This window comes from Pan paniscus, chromosome 5 (assembly GCF_029289425.2).
Source record: "Pan paniscus chromosome 5, NHGRI_mPanPan1-v2.0_pri, whole genome shotgun sequence".
In the NCBI taxonomy this organism is placed as follows: Eukaryota; Metazoa; Chordata; class Mammalia; order Primates; family Hominidae; genus Pan; species Pan paniscus.
This window is the reverse complement of record NC_073254.2, coordinates 54,376,521-54,396,716: the sequence shown is the minus strand read 5'-3', so window position 1 is coordinate 54,396,716 and position 20,196 is coordinate 54,376,521. Positions and strand designations below refer to the sequence as shown.

The following is a 20,196-nucleotide window of genomic DNA, read 5'->3' as shown; positions in this document are numbered from 1 at the left end:
GCCTCCCCTCTGCCCTATGCCAAGGTGTGCTGGCAAATATTTAACAAACAACCAGCTCTCTGGAAAAGACAATTTGTGATATAAATACTCCCATGTTGAATAATTTCAAGCTACCAGTATGTCAAATGGCTTGCAAAATTTTTCTGAAAATGTAAACAATTGGTTCTCACAGAGCTGGTACAAGCTGGCTCCAGCACACTCTCAGCCCACCCCAGATCCCCTCATAGGAAGAAGGCACAAGTTTAAAGGCAGACTGGGTAGGGATGGTATGAATTTAATATTTTTTAGTATTACAATATATTCTTATAAAAAAGGTGCAAGTGAAAAAGGACACTGTAGATTATGTCCATTAGCCTCATTTGTCATCTGAGGCAGCTGGTGAGAACAGCCTTGGCGTGAAGGCATCTCTGGTAGAGGTCGGGGGAGATAGTCACAGTTCCCCAGTTGGTGGAAATGGGATGGGAGTAGGGAGAGGCTGGAACAGACCCTTCCCCATTCACCTGGAGAATTTTCTCCTCCCACTGCCCTAAACACTTTATTTATTTCCATCACAGGGGAGAAATGCTGCTGAGAAGGTTGTGTTTGTTAGGTTGATGACGAATTTTACATTGGCCACAAAATTAGCTAGGGAAACTTATCTAAAGGTGGCAGGAGCAGTGGGGAGGGCATGAAGAAAGCAAGACCAAGAAACATTAAGAGGCTAAAACATTTAACATATTAAGGACCAGCTCAGCCACCCCGACTGGGCACCAGCCCCTTCTTACTCAGTTGAGTATGAGTCCATGGTCCAAGGCACTGTTGGAGATCTGGCTACAGTGGCATCTAGCACCAGAGCCAGTGGCCAGATGTAGAAAATAAATAGAAAAATACCTTTTAGAGTGAGAAGGCTGAGCTCTGGAACAACGTATTTGTGTCCTCTGTCAACAGTTGAACCAAATTCTGCTTTTCTGAAGATCAAATGTGTCTTGAACAGCTTCCATAGTCCTTTTGTTTCCAGGTGCGTATCCAGTCTTCCATGGTGGGTGGGAATGCCAGACACGCTTGTGGAGCCCTCCCCTGTTCCCTGCCCCTGAAGGGGTTAGGTTGACATCAGCCTGGTCAGTTTGGGAGAGGACCTTTAAAGGCCTCACCCACAACCTCCCATCTTCCCCAACACTTGTCTTGCAGTGGGAGCTCTTGGGGCTGCAGATGCATATAGCCAAACTCTCTGCAGCTGTTCTGCCTGGAAGCCTTCATCTTGCCCTCACCTGGGTTCCAGGATGGCCTCTTCACACCTGTGTCAGCCAGGCTTGCACTTGCTCAGATCCCTCCCACCAGAACACACACACACCGCCCGCCCCCTCAAACCAACGCACATGCTGGGCTCACCGACCCTGTGTTTCTTCCCCCCCGCAGCTACTACAGTCCCAGCCCCAGGAGTTGGATGCAAGTGAAAGGCAGAAGATAGGCAGCTGAGAGTAGGCCCAGTTCACCGGTCTCTACTGGCAATAACCCTGAGCCAGGGATTAGGTTGGAAAGTGAGAAACGCAGGGAAGGGCAGAAGGGCCAAGAGCTGATTGATGGTAGAGGTTAGGCAGGGCCAGTCTCAAAGAAGATGAAAGGCCAACTCGGAACGTGGTATTGAATAAGAGCCTTGATGGAGTTTTAGAAAAATTTTGTCTAGATACAGCCATCCCATCCACCAAGGCCAGCATGAGATGGACAAAATGGAAGGTGGCAGTGGATGGGAGGACCAGAAGGAACCCCTTGCAAGTTGGGCTGAAGAACCAAATTGGGTACCAGAAATGGGGTGGCCCCCCTCTCAGCCTTCCTCCTTGGCACCTTCAGGTGATGTGCTCCCCAGAGGATGTCAGCCTTCCTCCTCCATCCCCATCTCCCCAGTTTCCCTTGCCTGCTCTGCTGTTCGCACCATCCGAACGCCTGAGAGGAGGGGCCACCCTTAGAGACAGCGTGTTAATGTAGAGGGCAGCTCTGGCCCTCAGACCTCTCAGGAACCAACTCCCCAACGCCAGTGGACACATGGTTCCAAGTGCCCACCTGCAGGCTGGACAGAGGCTGCTGTGGCTTCTGCCTTGAAACTAGTGTTAGAGAAGGGGTGGGAGGGCCTGAGCAATTTATATGAAGTAGAGAACTATGGGATGGAGCTAAGCATTCAAGTGCTGCCCTCTGCTGAGGGGCTATAGGGGACTCCAAGGCAACATTTGAGGTCACTGTCTGGCTTCACAACAATGGCCAGGTGTCCAGGAGATGGGGACATGGGAGATGCCCAAAAGGCATGAGGTGTGGTGATGCATGAGGTCTGTCTTGAGCCCCTCGCCAGATTCATCAAGCACCTGGTAGTGAGCCATAGCTGTGGAAACCCAAGGTGAGTCTTCTAGGACTGTGGATTAGTAGACAGGATGGAGGTGAGGGTAGAGAAGGAAGGGAAAGATACTTAAGACATGCAGGGAGAGGCCAGAGGACTTGTGACATGGGAAACAGACACTGCTACTCTGTCCTGATGGCTTTGTTCCCTGCATCATCCTTCCAACATTGACTGTTCTCTGGAACCTACCAGAGCTGATCTAACTAGAATATATAATGCCTCCTCTGTTCCCATTCAAGAGGAAAGTTTGCCCCCAGGTCAATGTTCTGTTGAGCCTCCCCTTGAGAGAAGGGAGTCTGGATTCCCTCACCAGATTCCCTCTCAGGGGCTCCCTCCATCATTGCTCCCCGTGCTACACAGGAACTCTGGAAAAGGCTGTGGACCTCTCCAGTCTAGATCTGGAACTGTTCTGTGCCAGCACATGGGTGCCCATGGTAGGGGATGGGGAGCAGGGCCCCTTCAGCCTGGGGTTACCTGGCCTGAGGCCATCCAAGGCAGCCTCAGAATAATCCCTGGGGCCAGGGCACAGAAGAAATCGTGTGAAGGGGAGATAAGAGGAGCCCCTTAAGGTAAGCGTGGGGAGACACCTGGTCCAGCCACACACAACCCCCCATCCCAGGACCCAGCCCAAGGCTCTAAACCAAGCACCAAATGGTTTAAATATCACCACCTCCTCCACTCAGCCCCATTCTCACCAGTCCCTGTCTCCCGGCCTCCTGTGTGGCTAGTTCCCCAGGTCAATAATTTAGCCGGTTTATTGCCCGCTCCCGGGTAACTTCCAGGGCCTGGCTCCCTGATCGCTTGCGGCTGCGCTTGAGCTTGCATAAGTCCTTGTCGAAGACCTCCCCAGAGCGCAGGGCCGACACCAGGTCATCGAACTCTCCTCCCTCCTCCAGCGAGCTGCCCGCAGCCAGGACCTTCCGCTGCCGCTGCCACCGCTCACGTTCCCTCTGCTCCTTCAGCTGCGGGCGGGGGGCCAGAGATAGGAACCCTCTCAGGGAGAGGCGCTGAGGCCAGGGCAGCCCCCCAGCCCTGGGCTAACTCCTAGGCCATGGTCATGCTGCCTGCCTGTATCTGTTGGCCCCACTTTCTTCCTGCCTAGGACATACAGGCCCCCAGCTTCACACCACTCTCTTCCCTCAGGCTGGGAAGAAGTTTCTCTCTCCTGGGGCTGACATCCAACCCCTATGGTGTTCCTCAGTTCCTCAGTTCCTCAGTCTCTGCCCTCCTCCCACACACCCCAGTTTGGGGGTGTTCTCCCCAAGTAGCACCCGTCTCCCCTCAGTCCCAGGCCTGGCACTGCCCCTCACCATGGCTTCCATGCGCGCCCGCCGCTCCTCCTCCTCCTTCCTCCTCCTCATGGCCTCTAGATCCTGCCGGGCCTCTGAGAAGGCCTGCAAGAAGGTATCAAAGATGCCAAAGAATTCGTCTGGCTGCATCTTGCTGTCATGCTCCCCGAAGTGCATCAAGGCCTTGGCGAACTGTCAAGGGAGAGAACAGGATTGGTGGAGAGTGCCCTGGAGCATGCTGGGCTCAGCCCCTGAGGTTAGCTGGGTTCTAGCCAGAGCAGAGCCCAGCGCAAGGCTGGGGACTGTTGGCACAGGGGGCAGGGCTGGAAGAGGTGAGAAGACACCCCCATCATCATCAGGATCAGAGACAAGGCTAAGGAGAGGCAGGTAAAGAGTTGGGCTCACTCAGTCCACCTTAGAGCCACCCCTGGGCCTGTAAGGGGTAGGCATGAGGTCAGGGGTATAGACCTTGGGAAGCCCTTCCTGAGGTCAGGAAGAGGCTGGCAGAACTCAGAACTTCAAAGATCCTCTAGTTATGTTAATAACCCCTCTGTGCCTCAGCTTCCTCCACTGTCAAATGGGAATAATAGAATCTACATCATAGTGGTGTTGGGGGGTTAGATGAGTTGGTGGCTATAAAACAGTGGCTATATTTATATAGGCCAGGCACTGTTCTGAGTTACTGAGAGCTACCATTGTTAATTCAACTCACTCAGTATCCTCTAAGAAAGATCTCACTACTCAAAGTGTGCTTCATGGACTAGCAGCAGATTCACCTCCTGTTAGAAATGCAGAATCTCAGACCCCAGGCCTCCTAAATGAGAATCCATGTTTTAATAAGACCCCCATACATGAGGTCTATGGACACGTTAGTGTGAGAAGCAGATAGAGGCATGGTAATCATGTCCACTGCTGAGCTGTGGTGTCAGATTCTAACCCAGTTCTATCACTTACAGCTGGGCAATCTTGGGCAAGTTACTTAGCATCTCTGATTTTAGCGTTCATATCTGTCAAGTGGGAAATAACCTTTCAACAAACCCATAAGGTAGGTGGTGACAAATCATTAAAACACTTAACATGGTGCCTGATATCTGATAAATGGACCATGATCTTTGCGGTATGTGGTTATCATTGCTTGTCTTGTTAAGAGCGAAGAAATGGTTTTCTCTCAAAGCTCTGTAACTCTGGGTTTGTCCCTCCTGGGCTGTCTGTGGTAGGAACGGGTGAAGGAGCTTGTTTAGATAAGGCTGGGTTGGCAAGCAGTGGGGGTTGGGGCACCCTTACCTTGTCCCTGGCCTCATTTAGCTGGTCCTCCAGCTCGGAGAAGCTGAAGCTGGACACCGTGATGAAGTCGCTCATGACAGGGACAAACTTGTCACTGGGCTCCCGTACCTGGCGCCTCTGATACTCCAGCTCCTGAGGAGGGAGGGTGAAGTGCTGCTTAGACTGGTGCCAAGATGAGAGTCGGGTGCAGGGGTCACCACATCTCCCCTCGTCACTCACAGGACATTGAGCCCTTTGGAAGAGGGAACACCCTGCATCTCAAAGTTCTAAGGATGGCAAAGACTACGAGCTAACATTAGCAGCCAGCCCACCCTGCCATCTTTCTTTCTCTAGAGCACTGAGACCCAACATGTGACCTGGGGCCAGCAGCATCACCTAGGAAATTATGAGAAATACAGACTCTCAGACCCACAGGATCAGAAGCTGCATTTTAACAAGACTCATCTTTACAAGACTCCAGGTGACTCATGCACAAATTAAAGAGACATTTTTCTAAAGCTCCCAGCTGATTCAGAAGCTGCTGGTCCATGTACTGCACTTTGAGTAGCACTTAACAGGACTATAAAATTGTAAATTTGGAAATCATCTTCCCCCACCGTAGTGGCAACAAAACGTTCTTTGTCATCCTTAATCTGTCTCTAAAGTCCATTCTCCCCTTACCCACTGCCTCTCTCCTCAGTGAAGACGGAAAGGGTCCCTTCTTCCTAGGTGTGGGGGACAAGACTTAGAGACATCCCCATACTGGGCCAGTCTGGCTCACTTCCCCACTCCTCTACTGGTGTTTTCTGGAAGGCAAGGGCCAGAGATAGTATCAGCCGAGAAGCCATCCGAACAGGAATGGTGGGAACAAAAGACCTGGGTCCTCCACTGGCCCAGGAAACAGGCAGAGAGACATAAGGAAGAACCTTCTGGGTACATCGGTCCCACTGCCACATTGCGTGCTTCCTGCCCCTAGCTGGCAGTCAAGGGATGAGGATTCTTTTTCCCATGCACTTGAATCCAATGTAGGCATGGGTCAGATGTATGGTTCATTCCACTCCACTGCCAAATAGATACCAAGTTGGACAGTAACATGGGTATAGTCTTAGGTAACCCCTTTTAAAAGGCTCAAACTTAAGCCCCAGTAATCCAGTTATCCTTTGGGAGGGCTGACCCTGTGCTAGAGGCTGTACCCATTGTACCCATTGTTTTTTGCCCCTGTGTAGGAGCTTAGGGTGCAGTGATGAACAGTGTTTGCTGACAGCAGCCCTCACCCAGGTAGGCATTGACAAGGTACTCACCACCTCCACTGCTCTCAGGCCCCTCCTGAGGTTGCCCACCTCCTTCTCCAGTTCTGCTAGGCTGTAAGGAGACACAGAGGGAAGGGAATGAGGACCATCAACTCCCGCCTTGAGGTGCTAAGGCTGGTTCAGGGAGAGGGCAGAGCCAAGCACAGTGGCCTGGGAGTCGGTGAGCCTGGGTTCCAGCCCTGGTGTGGCCATTGATGTTGGCCCTGACAAAGCACCTCCCCTTCATGCCTCTGTCTGTGCATCAATAAATTAACAAGGTGAAACCTGCATTCTATAGATCTTTCCAGGTCAGAAATGTCATGCTGCAATATCAGAAGATTTCCAACCTGTGGCCTCTGGCTTAGACCTATTTATTTTTATTACTACCAGGTAATGCTTACAAGCTCTTTATGTGATCCTGCAAGCAATAGCATTCGATACCAGTGAGCCATTTACCACTATGTTTCTAGTTTTCCTGGAGATGACATCTATCAGCCTAGATGTTCGTGTCTGATATCTTGCCTAGCAGATGCTGTTGGTGCCCCACCCACATTTCCTTGGACCATCCATTGTAGGGCATGGCCCCAACTCTTCCAACTGTACGCACACTCTTTTTGAGGCCAAGCTCTTTCCACCTGTACCTGTGGCCAGAGAGTTATTCCCTGCCCCTGCAGAGCTCCTCAGCCAATTACTGAGAGGAGATGCTCTCTGATTGCCCCAGCAACCTTGCCCTTTGGGTGGGAAAACTGAAGTAAGTATTCCACACTGTTTCCCAGAATTCCTCATGGGGTTAAGCACCAATTGCCTGTGATTGGTAACTGGCTTAATAATGTTTGTTACTGGCATTCTTTCTATCTCTGGCTCACTTCCCCATTCTTCTACTGGTATTTTCTGGAAGCATCTCTGAAATAAGGATTTAAGAGCAAATTGTCTTTGTTTGGTTTTTCCCAGAAGCAGACCCTGAGACATGGCCCATTCCTACTCAGCCTGAAGCAGGATAGGTAGTCAAGGAAGTGAGCACTTCTCAGAACACAGCAGCTGTGGTGGTGCCCATACAGTCAACACAATAAACCTCAGCATTCGCATTGTAATTGAGCTCATTCAAGCAAAGCTATCTGCAGTAGGGACTTTCCCCTCTGGAAAGCATGCGCATTTTGATTTTACCTATCCTCAGACTGGCCCTTTGCTCATATAATAGTAGAAAAACACACCCCTAGGTGGAGATTTAAGGTGCTAATGAGACATGCGATGTATGAAAAAGCACACACAGCTACTACACATGTGCACCCAGAGGACCACTCAGAGCCTGCTTCCCAATACCTCTTCCCACCTCTTTATGAATAATCGTGTAAGTCTCCCATACTGGGAGTCTTCCTAGTGCCAGTCTTGGCTGTCTCATCCTTACAAGCAGCCCACCCTGAATCCTCTCTGTCTCAGGGTGTACTGTCTATTCTGCACCTAACTCACAAGATATCTTCTTTTGCAATACATTGTTCTATGCTAAACCCCCTTTGCTGTGTGTCTGTTTAAATTCTTTTGAACTCAGAAGACAAGAACCGAGGTCTCACACCAGCCATCATCAAGCCCAGAGTAGACCCCAAAAGAGGAAAGTAAGACAAGAATGAGGGTCATCATGGGGAGAAGGAAGTCTTGGAGAGAACCCTCACTTGACTTTGGCGGCTTCTGGAAGATGTTGCAGCTCTGAAGGCATGTTCAGAATATCAGGAAAATGCTTCTCCAGGATCATGATCAGGTAATGGAGCAGAGAGATGTTTCTGTGGATGAAAGTCAGGTCAGTGGTAAGTGACAGAGGAAACTGGGCACGAGGGTCAGAGGGTCAGAGGATGGAGTGTTAAGGGAAAGGGGTGATGAGTCTTAGGATGTTCCCGTCCTAATAGAGGGAGGATGTGAGAGGCCAGGGTAGGGTGAGATAGAGGCCAAGGAAGTGGCCGGGAAGGGAGGTCCTCACCTGTCGATGCTGGACTTGGTGTCAGCGATCTTGTTGAGGCTGGCCACCCGGAACCCGTAGGCGCCCCCACGCTGCCCTTTGTTCATGAAGTTGCCTATGGCTAGGATGACCTCTAGCATCTGTCTAAGACGCTTGCTGCGGACCAGCTCCCGGGAGGCCAACAGGATGGCTGGGAGAGGAGGCACAGGTCAGAGGCCTGCATGGGCTAGGCAGGGCAGCAGTTCTCATTGCACCCCAGGAAGATGCCACCGCAAAGTTCAGAAAAGGGGCTGTCAAATGCCTTCAACTCTCAGTGAGGCAGAGATTATACCTACTCCTCAGCAGACCCATCGATTTCACATTCACCCACCTCCAGGGGAAGCAGACACATTCACCAAGGCCAATTCACCAGATACCCCATTTGTAGGACGTGCCAGCTCTTCCCAAGAAGACAATTTCAGAAGATCTTTTCTTACATGTATTTAAAGATTATTAAGAAGGCCAGTTGCGGTGGCTCACACCTGTAATCCCAGCACTTTGGGAGGCTGAGGCGGGGAGATCACTTGAGTCAGGAGTTCGAGACCAGCCTGGCCAACGTGGTGAAACCCCGTCTCTACTAAAAATACAAAAAATTAGTCAGGTGTGGTGGTGCATGCCTATAATCCCAGCTGCTTGGGAAGCCAAAGCAAAAGAGTCCCTTGAACCCAGGAGGCTGAGGCTGCAGTGAGCCAAGATTGCCTCACTGCACTCCAGCCTGGGCAAGAGCATGAGACTCTGTATCAAAAAGAAAAAAGAAAAAAGAAAAAAAGATTATTCAGATATTCTTTCCATGAATATACTCATGAATATGACACTTTTACTTTTCTAAACCTAGCACTTAACTTCAGCATTTTACCTATTATGGGATTGCTTCTGCCTGTCTTGAAATGCTATATTCTATTGGTTTTTTGGAAAGAAAAAAAAATCAATTAAATAACATATTCTCAATTATAATATTCTATTATTTTTGTTCTATAAAATAATGGCATGCTTTTCAGTTGATAGTGTCTAAGATTTGATGAAATAAGCTACTTGACATCCTGTTGAATGTCATTTTTAAGATTTTTCCAACCTTTGGGCATCTTAACCATTTTCCCCCAATGCTCTAAATGTTATCTTTGCCAGAAATACAAACTAAGCTAACAGTAACCAAAACTTCAATAATTCATTCTGCTGTGTATGCTCTGGCCCTTCCTCAGCTATGATGTCTTTATGGTGGGTGTGCAGAAGGGGGACACAAATCCTAAACTGAGATTTTGTCTACTAGTTACGGAACATGATTTTTGAATATTCAGTGTGGCAACAAAAAGACCAGATTATCCTGTGATCTGTGGCTTATGCCAAACTGAACGTTCTTTAAGATGCTGCTAGGAAGATAAAATGAAAACGACTTTGCTAAAAGTTTGTAGAAAGCTTCGAACACAGTTAGAAATAAGTAACTGTTAAAAAGAAGCTATACCAGCACTTTGGGAGGCTGAGGCAGGCGGATCACCTGAGGTCAGGCATTCGAGACCAACCTGGGCGACACGGTGAAACCCCATCTCTACTAAAAATACAAAAATTAGCCAGGCGTGGTGGTGCACACCTGTAATCCCAGTTACTTGGGAAGCTGAGACAGGAGAATTGCTTGAACCCAGGAGACAGAGGTTGCAGTGAGCCGAGATCACACCACTGCACTCCAGCCTGGGCGACAGAGTGAGGCTCCGTCTCAAATAAATAAATAAATAAATAAATAAAATAAATAAAGTTGTAAAAATGAATAGTAAGGTTTGTCAGTAGCTTTTAAGTTGAACATGTACATACTCTATAACCTAAAAGCCACATTATTCTTGGTGAGTATTTGGGTTGTTTCTAGGTTTTTAAAATTCCAAATAGAATGGGTAAATTATGGTGTATTCATATAATGGAACAAAATGCAGAACTGAAAATGAATACCCCACTGCTACATGTAACAGCAGGGACAACCCACAACCACAATGTTGAGCAAAAGTCACCAGCCTAAAATTATTCATACTCTATCATTCCTTTCATATAAAGTTCAAAACAGGCCAGGCATGGTAGCTCATGCCTACAATCCCAGCACTTTGGGAGGCCAAGGTGGGCAGATCACTTGGGCCCAGGAGTTTGAGACCAGCCTAGGCAACATGGTGAAACCCTCTCTCTACAAAAATACAAAAATTAGCCAGGCTGGTGGCATGTGCCTGTAGTGCCAGCTACTTGGGAGGCTGAGATGGGAGGATACCTTGAGCCCAGGAGGCAGAGGTTGCAGTGAGCCAAGATCACACCACTGCACTCCAGCCTGGGTGACAGGGCAGGACCCTGTCTCAAAAAGAAAATAGGTAAACATTTAAAAAATAAAGTTCAAAACCGATAAAACTAAACTAGCAGTCAAGATGGGTTTGACCTTTAGAGAGGAGGGAGGCGGGTAAAGTTTGGGAGGGGGACATGAAGAAGGCTCTAGGGGGTTGGAAGCTGTATTTCTTGACCTGGGTGTTGATTACACATGTGGTTCCCTTTTTTAATTCTTCAAGTAGGACTCTTATGATTTGTGCACTTTTCTATATGCATGTTATGTTTCAAAAATAGTTTATTTAAAAAGAATACTTGGGAAAGTTTCTGGCAATTTATATTGGTTGGGATGTTTTTTCTAAGGTTTATATGCTATTTGGAAAATCTGCAAAGGAATCCTCCTAAAAATGCTAAAATGTTGGCAAAACAGAAAATGACAAGAGTTCAAAGGAAATCAGTGTAAATGGGAAAACGCCCAGATGCAGTTCTGACATTTTAGATATATTCACAAGAATAATATATTCATGAATATATTCATAAGAATATTACATTTGCAACCATATTCATCTTGACTATATTCGGTGAATGTATTTATAATAAGAATCGGTAAATGTGGTATATTCAGCAATAAATATATTCATAAGAAGAATATATTCAAGAATTATAAGTTCATGAATATATTCATAGAAGAACTGGTAAATTTGTCAAATTTGGTGAACTAGCTTTTGGCAAATGGACTCAGAGCCCCTGCTGGGGATAGGAGGGCAGGTGTCAACAGCTCATCACACCTAGCTGGGATAGGCTAAATCTTAGCTCTTCCAGGAATACTTCCTGGGAGAACTGGAAGGAAGAATAAGAATCCCATCTTTGCACAATCCTCTTTTCTCCACTTACAGTCACACACACTGATCTGATTCTATAATACACAACTTTAGGCATATCTTTCCTATCTAGCTGTTAGAGGAAAGAGACTTATGTCTGGTCTATACAAGGACAGCAGCCATTGCTATACAGAGCAATTATTATAGAGCAGAGCTATAGAAGAGTAGCTTTCCCCAGCAGATCTTGCTATCCCAAACACATCTTACTCAGCTTAGCTTGATATCAAATGGAGACTCTTTCCTGAGTATCCACTGACTAATTCTTTTTTTTTTTTCTTTTTTGAGATGGAGTCATGCTCTGTTGCCCAGGCTGGAGTGCAGTGGTTCCATGTCAGCTCACTGCCAGCTCCGCCTCCTGGGTTCATGCCATTCTCCTGCCTCAGCCTCCTGAATAGCTGGGACTACAGGTGCCCACCTCCATGCCCGGCTAATTTTTTTGTATTTTTTAGTAGACACAAGGTTTCACCGTGTTAGCCAGAGTCGTCTCAATCTCCTGACCTTGTGATCCACCCGCCTTGGCCTCCCAAAGTGCTGGGATTATAGGCATCAGCCACCACACCCAGCCTCCACTGACTAATTCTTAGGCTCCTGGGAGCAGGAAACTGTCTGAGATTAAACCTTTCTGGTGGCTAAGCTACTCTGGTTCCAAATCTCCAAATGGCAATTGCTCACATTTGTTCCACTGACCCAAGACATACAAATAGTTGTGCACACATGTCTTGGGCTGAACCCCTTACTTGTGCTGCATGCTCCAAAGGCGGTCTGCAGCAGGATGAAAGAAAGTTGTGAAGAAGATAAGGATTCACCCATCACCAGGGCAGGAGATATGGCCAGACCTTAGAAATAGAGAGTCACTGCTGCTCTCTTTCCCTCTTGATTGATTATCTATGCTTACCACCTGCAGGTCCCTTGCTGTGTGTGTGTGTAGTGTGAGGGGGAACAAGATCTGATTACAGAAAATGTCTGCCTTAGCTCTGCATGCTCCACCCTATCCATAGACTATCCCTGAAGCATCTCAATGGATTTCAGGAAGGGTTGCTCTCTGGACTGGGCATCTCAGGGAGTACTGACTGGCCCTGGTGTCCAGCAGGGGGTGCCCATGCTCTGTTCTGCCCCCAGCCTGGTAACCTCAACATCCTGGAAACAGGCTTTCTTGCTCCACTCTGCTGACCCTGTCCTCCCCACAAATGAGCCTCCCAGCCTCTCCTGCTTATTGCCTCCTGGGTCCACATGTCTCTGCCCACCGTCCTGACCTCCTGCCTCTCCCAACAACTCCACGCCCCTCCCTGCTCTGCCATCAGCACAGGCAGCCCCTGGGGAGTACTAGGGGACAAGAGGGAAGGGACTGATTTTGAAGATCAGCATCTGCATTCCTACCCTGGTTCCACCACTCACCAGTGTCACAGCCTCGGGACATTAACATAGCCCTACTTTAGAAAGGAGAGAATGGAGGCACATGGAAATTAATAATAGCACCCACCTGTGCGATTGCTGTGATGACCAAATGAGGACCAACCAAGCAGAGTGCTTCACACAGTGCTTGGCGCATGGTTCTCATTGAACTACAAATTTCTCATCTGGAAATGGCCTGTATTGGAAGTGTTCCTGACTCAGAAAATCAGATGCCTTTAGAAATCAGCTTGTGCAATTTCCTACTTTCTGAATGGCTCACACTTAAACTAACGTGCCCAGAAGTCTTCTATGAGCCTAATACCTCTTAAGTAGAGTAAAGACTGATGAGCTCAGTCCCAGCCAGGCACTGTTGTAGGTGTGGCTATTATTATCTTTTCTACCTTTCCATCCCATGCTGGGGCAGATGTCAACAGACGCCCCACCTTGGAGAGCTTGCATGCTGAGGCATAAGGAACATGTCACAAGGTTGGCGCATGTGCTAATATAAGCAAGTGCATATTTTTATAATAATCATCATTTTACATTTTGTCTTTGACTTTTTGTTTTTGTTTTTGGGTTGAGAATAAGAAAGGGGTTTCCCTCTGCCCCTATTCACTGGCTCCCACCCACCCTGCCTTTCTCAGATACCTCTCCACTCTTAGCCTCCTGCAACCCTCAGCCCTACCTTCCACTTTGGGCTTTGCCTCAGCCAGTCGCTCCTGGAATTTCTTCTTGAAGAAGAGGGCTTGCAGTCGCTGCTGGTAGTGGTCAATCCTGTAGACAAGGTGAACCATATCTTGAGGTATCCCACCCCTATCCTGGCCAGCCCCAGCTCCCGGAGCCAGCTCCAGTCTCCTCTCAAGCCTGCCCACCTCCATCCCCTTCCTCTTGGCAGAGCCCCACCTGCCCCACCTGCCAGAACCCCACCTGCTTGAATCCCCACCATGCCCATGGCCCCAACCTGCTCATTTCATAGAGGAAGCGGTCAGCACGGGCCATCCGCTCAATTTCATGCTTGTGCTCCTCCAGGAGGTCAATGTCACTCTTCTCCGGGATGAACTTGAGGAGCTGCAAAGAGCAGGCGCAAGTCACACAAGCAACTGGTGAGCAGCAGACATGGGGTACAGGGTGTGAGAAGCTGTACTGACTTGGGTCAAGATGGGGAGGGTGCCTTGAAAGAGGGAGGCACCCTCATGTGGACAGATTTCTTTCATCTGCCTGAAGGGGATGACAGGGCACACAGCTCTGAAATTCTTTTTTCTTTTTTTAAAATTGAGATGTAACTGATATACAGTATTTCTTTCTTTCTTTTTTTTTTTTTAATAGGGTCTCACTCTGTCAATCCGGCTAGAATGCAGTGGTATGATCATAGCTCACTGCAGCCGTGACCTCCTGGGCTGAAGCAATACTCCCACCTCAGGTCCTGAGTAGCTGGGAATATAGGCATGTAGCACATACTGGGTTAATTTTTTTTTATTTTTTTATTTTGTAAGACAGGACCTCACTATGTAGCCCTGGCTGGTCTTTACCTCCCGAGCTCAAGCAGTCCTCTCACTTCAGCCTCCAAAAGTGCTGAGATTATAGGTAGGAGCCACCACGTCTAGCCTAAAGTACACTATTCTTCAATGTACAGCTCAATGATTTTTCTTTCCTTTTAAACAAACTTGAGGTATAGTCTACATAAAATAAAATGCACCCATTTTAAATGTGCAGTTCAGTGATTTTTGTCAAATCTCCATCCATTGAATCATCATTCAGATTAAGATAGAGAACATTTCCATCCCCCAGGAAAGTTATTTTTCATCACTTCAGTAAGCCATTCAAGTGAATATAGGCTCTCAACTGAATTCTAGGACCTTAGCCAGATTTGCCTGTCCTTGAACTCATGCTGTATGCTCTCTTTTATGTCTGACTTCTCCCCAGCATAATGTCTAAGGTTCATCCATGTCATGGTAGTTTATTTATTGCTGAGTAGGATTCTACTGTATGAATATACCACAGTCTACTTATTCACTTTCCTATTGATGGACAGTTGGGTTGTTCACAGTTCGGGGAATTTATAAATAAAGTTGCTATAAATAGAGTTGGCCCCTGAGTAACACAGGGTTGAACTGTGCAGGACCACTTGTATGTGGATTTTCTTCTGCCTCTGCCATCCCTGAGACAGCAAGACCAACCATTCCTCTTCCTCCTCCTCAGCGTGAAGACAATGAGGATGAAGACCTTTATGATGATCCACCTCCACTCAATGAACAGTATCTTTTAATGATTTTTTTTATTTTTTTTTGATGGAGTCTCACTCTGTTGCCCAGGCTGGAGTGCAATGGCACCATCTCACCTCACTGCAACCTCCGCCTCCTGGGTTCAAGTGATTCTCCTGCCTCAGCCTCCCAAGTAGCTGGGACTACAGGCATGCACCATCACGCCTGGCTAATGTTTGTATTTTTAGTAAAGATGGGGTCTCACCATACTGGCCAGGCTGGGCTTGAACTCCTGACCTCAAGTAATTTGTCCACCTCAGCCTCCCAAAGTGCTGGGATTACAGGCATGAGCCACCGTGCCCGGACTTCCTTCTGATAATTTTCTTAATAACGTTTTCTTTTCTTTAGCTTACTGTGTTATAAAAATACAGCATATAATACATGTAACATAAAAATATGTGTTAATTGGTTGTTTATCTTATCAGTAAGGCTTCTGGTCAACAGTAGGCAATTAGCGGCTAAGTTGTTGGGAAGTCAAAAGTTACATGTGGATTTTTGACTGCATGGAGGGTCAATGCCTCCAGCCCCCACATTATTAAGGGTCAACTTTATTCTTGTGTATTTATTTTAGTCAGTATTTGTACTCATTTCCCTGGAGTTATACCTAAGAGTGGGATTACTAGGCAATAGGGCAGGTATATGTTTAGCTGTAGAGTGTACTTCCAAGTAGTTTTCCAAAATAATTGTGCCAAATGAGAATTCCAATTGCTTCACATCCTCGTCAGCACATGGCATTGTCAGTCTTTTTAATTTTAGCTACTCTAGTGGGTGTGTGGTGCCCCCTTATTGTGGTTGACTGTATTTCTCTGATAACTAATCATATTGAACACCTTTTCATATTCTTATTGTCTATTTGGAAATCCTCTTTCATGAAGCACCCCTTCAAGTCTTTTGCTCATTTTTAAGTTGATTTCATCATTTTCTCATTGATCTGTAGAGTTCTTTGTTCTGAATATGATCTTTGTTATATGTATGTATAGCAAATATCTTCTTCTAAGGTTTGTCTTCTTTTCACTCAGTAACCATGCCCTTGATGAACAGAAGTTCTTAACTGTAATGAAGTCCAATTGATGATGTTTCTTTGTGTGTTTTCTAGGTTTCCCAAAGGATCCAAAAAACTGAGAGGGAAGAGATTTGGGGAAGATGTCACTTTTCCTCATCTGACTTTGCCCTGGAGTCAGATGGGAGAATGACTCCTGGAGAACACTTAGCCTTTTCCAGCTTTCCCCAAGAAAGGCTGGCCCAGGGAGGCTTCTATAAACCTTCTCCCTAACTCTTCCAGCCTGATTTCTCCTTGACCCAAGAATCGCAGCCTCCTGGGGGCTGTTAGGAAGGGGCGTGGCTGCCCGCTGGGTTCAGTTCCCCTTCCTTCCCACGAGGGTCCTCACCTGCTCCAGCATGTCCTTAGCAAGGTCCTCCTGCTCATCCATCTTCAAGATGGCCTGCCGGATCTCCTCGTTAGAAAGCTTCAACCTAAGGCAAAACCCCACCTCAATCCAGGACAGCCCTCAAACCTTCTTCTCCAAAAGGTACCACCTCCGCCTTCCCTCATTCCCTAACAGGACTTGGGAATATATTTAATAGTATTCCCCCCTCACCTCCTCTACAAAGCCTTCTTAGACTAGACTAGTATGATTCAGTCCACAAACTTGATAATGAGCATTTTAGTGTCAAAATAGAGACGTGAGGGTCTCTGTTCTCTTGATAATCCATCAGAGCTGATAGGGGCATTTGGGAGTAAAAGAGATGTCTTCAATGTAGACCAAAGGGACAGGGCAAAGGGTTCCTGATCCTTCTCCTCCTCCTCATGCTTAAAAAATGCACAGCATCTCCACGGGAGGACAGGATTATTGGCAAGCCACTAAGAGGGCAATTTCCTGCTGCCTTCATTCTCAGAACACAGAATCGCTCTCAGTCTTCTGACAGCGCCTCAGCTCCCACACAGCTGTCCCAATCAGTCTTGCTGTCTGGGAGAGGGAGAAGCCACACACCCCCATAGCCCTTCCCTATCCCCTCCACATGCACCCCCATTAGGAACCCTGGGGATTCAGAACTCTTTCCACCATCAAGTGGGGGAAACTGAGGCCTGGGGGCTTGTGAGAAGAAAGGGAGGAGGATGTCTCAGAGGCGGCTGGGGCAGCACTAAGAATAGTATGGGAGGTGGTGCCCTCTGACCCTGCTCAGGCAGGAGGCCCCCCGTACAGAAGCTGTGCTGTTAGCGCAGATACTGCCCTGTTTGTTCTGCAGCCGCGGGAAATGCTTAGGGGCTGAGATCATGCTGCTCCATGGCCTGAGCCAAGCGAGGCCCTCCGTGGGCTTAGAGCAACTCAGCTGCCAGACGCTGACCAGGCTGGGCAAGGGCCTCGTGACTGGGCAGTTTCCTGCCTGCAGAGCCCCAAACTGCTGCTCAAGGCAGGTTCCCGAGAGACAGTTCCAGATCAATGCCTGCCCCTCCCAGGGGACAGCAGAGAGGGAGAGGCCCGAGACTGCCACCACTCCGTTCCTCCACCCCCTTTGTCCCCCAGGCATCCAACTCAACCACCTTCTTTTGCACATACTTGGAAAGAAGGATGATGCAGTTTTGGGCCCTCCGGCCATCAATGACCGACAGCTCTTTGACCTTGCGGGAAGCCAGGTAGATGTCCTCAGTGGAGCCCAGCTCTTTCTGCAACCAACAAGTCAAGTGGACAGTTGAGGTGTGGGTTCCCTAATCCTCCTCTTACCCGCCCCGCAAGAGCCACCTCCTACCAATCCAGGAATGCTCCTGGTGTGAGGGGAAGGGGGAAGAAAAAGACAGGAGAGAGAGGAGGGTGGCTAATAGCTAACTTTAAGATAAGGTATCTGGGACTTTTCCATAGGCTCCAATGGGTTGGGGAAGGACACCGAGGAGCCCCCCTTCCTATTTTTTTTATTTTTTTAGAGTTTTTTTTTAGAAATTATCCACTCTGGGCAATGAGGGAAGGGGCTGTGCCAGTGGGTCAGGGTATGACTGATCTCTGTGGCTTTGGGCAATGTGACATAACCTACCATGACTCCAACAGAATCAACTCCCATTCCCACTGCCCAACCCAGAGGCCCTCCTCTGGCTTATGCTGAGAACCTGGTTGCAAACCCCCCTAGGGAACAGTTGCTGACTCCTAGGGACTTCAGGCACAGCCCAAGATGCCCAGGGTAGAGAGCATCCACAAGTTCAGAGGTATGGAAACTGAAGCAGAACTCTCTCCTCTGAGTCCCAGCAGGCAGATTCTGGAGAAATCATTGATCCCGCCCCACTCCTTCTCTTGGGCCCCTGGCGAGGTAGACAGGAGACTGTCTAGTGTGCTGTTCTTCCTCTGGGAGGTCCCTCTTGCACAACTTCAGGGGCCGCCTTGCATGGTTATCTTTGTGAATTGTGTCGTGCCTACCCTGTGTGTCCTTACAGGAAAGGCTCTCCTTTGGCCTGGTGGGTAAGACAGTAGACCTAGAAGCCTTCTCCTCATTCCAGGAGACATTGACCTCCACCGCTGCCAGGGGTCTATTTGATTACCTCCCTCTGCTACATTTCTTCTTTCTCTTTGGGGGCCCTCTCCCATACCACCCTGTATGAATGGGGAATAAGGTAGAAAGTGGAATGGACAAGTCCTCTCTGTGAGGCCCAGTACAGAGCAGCAGCCCGGGACAGCAGTTAAAAGTTGGAGTGGTCAGAGCCCCGAGAGTAACTCACCTGCTGAGAAGGATTAGTTATCAGCTCCTAGGCAGCAGCCACAGCCAACAGAGAATTAAACATGCACAACATTAGCCAAGACATTTGGGGACCCAGAAATAGCATGACAGACACAGGGATCCCTCAGCATCTACACTGTCCACTTCGTCCCAGTGAGACCCATGGTTGTAGACAGGCACCCATAAGTGGCACTAGACAGGAGCTGCTTCTAGCAGACATGCACTCACGGAGAAGCCAAACGAAGCGGAGATCAGGCAGCTCCTCCCATCTGCCTAGTGCGACCACCACTCCCCAGTTAGGGCAGACCAAACCCCTGAGTTCTCCCACCCCAGGCTTTGCTGCCTGTTCTTCCTTTTCCTCTGCTGAAAACCTGCAGAGAGGGTGGAGGACATTCCTCCATCCTGGGATGAGTTCACCTTTCTAAATAGAGGAGGAGTCACAAATGAACTCAATCTGGAAGCTCCAGAAAGTTGTGTTTACTGAGGCAGAGAAAAGCAAGTGCCCTTGAATTTGCTCACTGCCCCTCATCTGTCCTTTGATGTGCAAGGGGAACTGAAGAGGCACAGCACGCACCTCTGTTCTCCCTGACGCCGATGGAGTGGAAGCTACTGACTCAAAACTCGCATGGGGCACAGAGAAGACCATGACTCCCAGGACCTCCCCTGCCCCACAACCAACTGAGAGAAGAGGCAACAAGGGTAATACGGCCTCCGGGGTCTCTCCAGTCCTGCTGCTGGGATTTCAGTCCCAGAGACTAGACGGCCCACTGAGTGAGGGGAGGCAGGTGATTGGACTGTGTGGGCTCAGAGAGGTGAGGGGGACAGGACAGGGGGTCTTTCAGTCTTAACTCTTCTCAACTCACCAAGCTGGGAGGCCCCAGACCCAGTTTGTACAAAATCCATAACTTCTTTCCTGACTGGCCCCATCCCAGCCTCACCTCAGGGCCCTGGAGCCTGAGTAGGCTGGGCCAGAGTCCTGTCCTGCAGAAAGACTCTCAAATGAGGAGGTGGCCTGCGATCACCAAGCCTGGTACGCTTGCCACACACTCCTCTGTCCTCAACCCCACTGGTGGAGAATTGGCTCCCAGGAGCCAGTGCTCATAAGAGTTCCTTTCAGCTCCAGCAGCCTTAGCTGCCAGCCTGACATGGGCATGGGGTTAAAAATGCCTCCTGGAATTAGGAGTAGAGAATCTGATGCTGTGGGCACCCACATTTAAATTAAATAAGCAATCATCTGGCCAGAGCCCTAGGAGCGGCTGCATGTGTCCTCAGTCATCCACAGATCAGGGCTGGGCAGAAAGTGAGCTAGGGCAACCTCTCCAGCTCAGTGGGGAGCCAGGCCACAACAGCCAGCCATTGCCAGGACCCACTCATTGGCACCCAGGGAAACCCTCAAGACTGAGATCCCAGGCTAAAGAAAACAAGGAAGATGGTAGCTCAGCCCCAAGAGGGAGAAGTCCCTCTGGGGCGGGCCAGAG

The 20,196-nt window shown here is 48.7% G+C and overlaps 1 protein-coding gene across 9 annotated transcripts in view; it reads right to left on the bottom strand.

Annotated features, from left to right (window-relative positions):
- Window positions 1–258: 258 nt before the first annotated feature.
- Window positions 259–20,196, bottom strand: part of DAAM2 (dishevelled associated activator of morphogenesis 2) — a 114,287-nt gene continuing 94,349 nt past the window's right edge. For 6 of the 9 annotated variants that reach the window (XM_063605274.1, XM_034962043.3, XM_008958849.6 and 3 more), the window contains 11 exons: window positions 18,720–18,746; window positions 17,575–17,681; window positions 16,405–16,489; window positions 13,717–13,823; window positions 13,441–13,529; window positions 8,176–8,344; window positions 7,874–7,981; window positions 6,219–6,279; window positions 4,939–5,070; window positions 3,676–3,846; window positions 259–3,327 (listed from right to left, as the gene is read on the bottom strand). In XM_063605274.1, the coding sequence (XP_063461344.1) occupies window positions 3,103–3,327; window positions 3,676–3,846; window positions 4,939–5,070; window positions 6,219–6,279; window positions 7,874–7,981; window positions 8,176–8,344; window positions 13,441–13,529; window positions 13,717–13,823; window positions 16,405–16,489; window positions 17,575–17,681; window positions 18,720–18,746 (1,281 nt within the window). In that variant the 3' untranslated portion in view covers window positions 259–3,102. The remainder of the gene's footprint in view (window positions 3,328–3,675; window positions 3,847–4,938; window positions 5,071–6,218; window positions 6,280–7,873; window positions 7,982–8,175; window positions 8,345–13,440; window positions 13,530–13,716; window positions 13,824–16,404; window positions 16,490–17,574; window positions 17,682–18,719; window positions 18,747–20,196) is intronic. The other 3 variants (XM_063605275.1, XM_063605277.1, XM_034962042.3) reach the window with 1 other exon arrangement.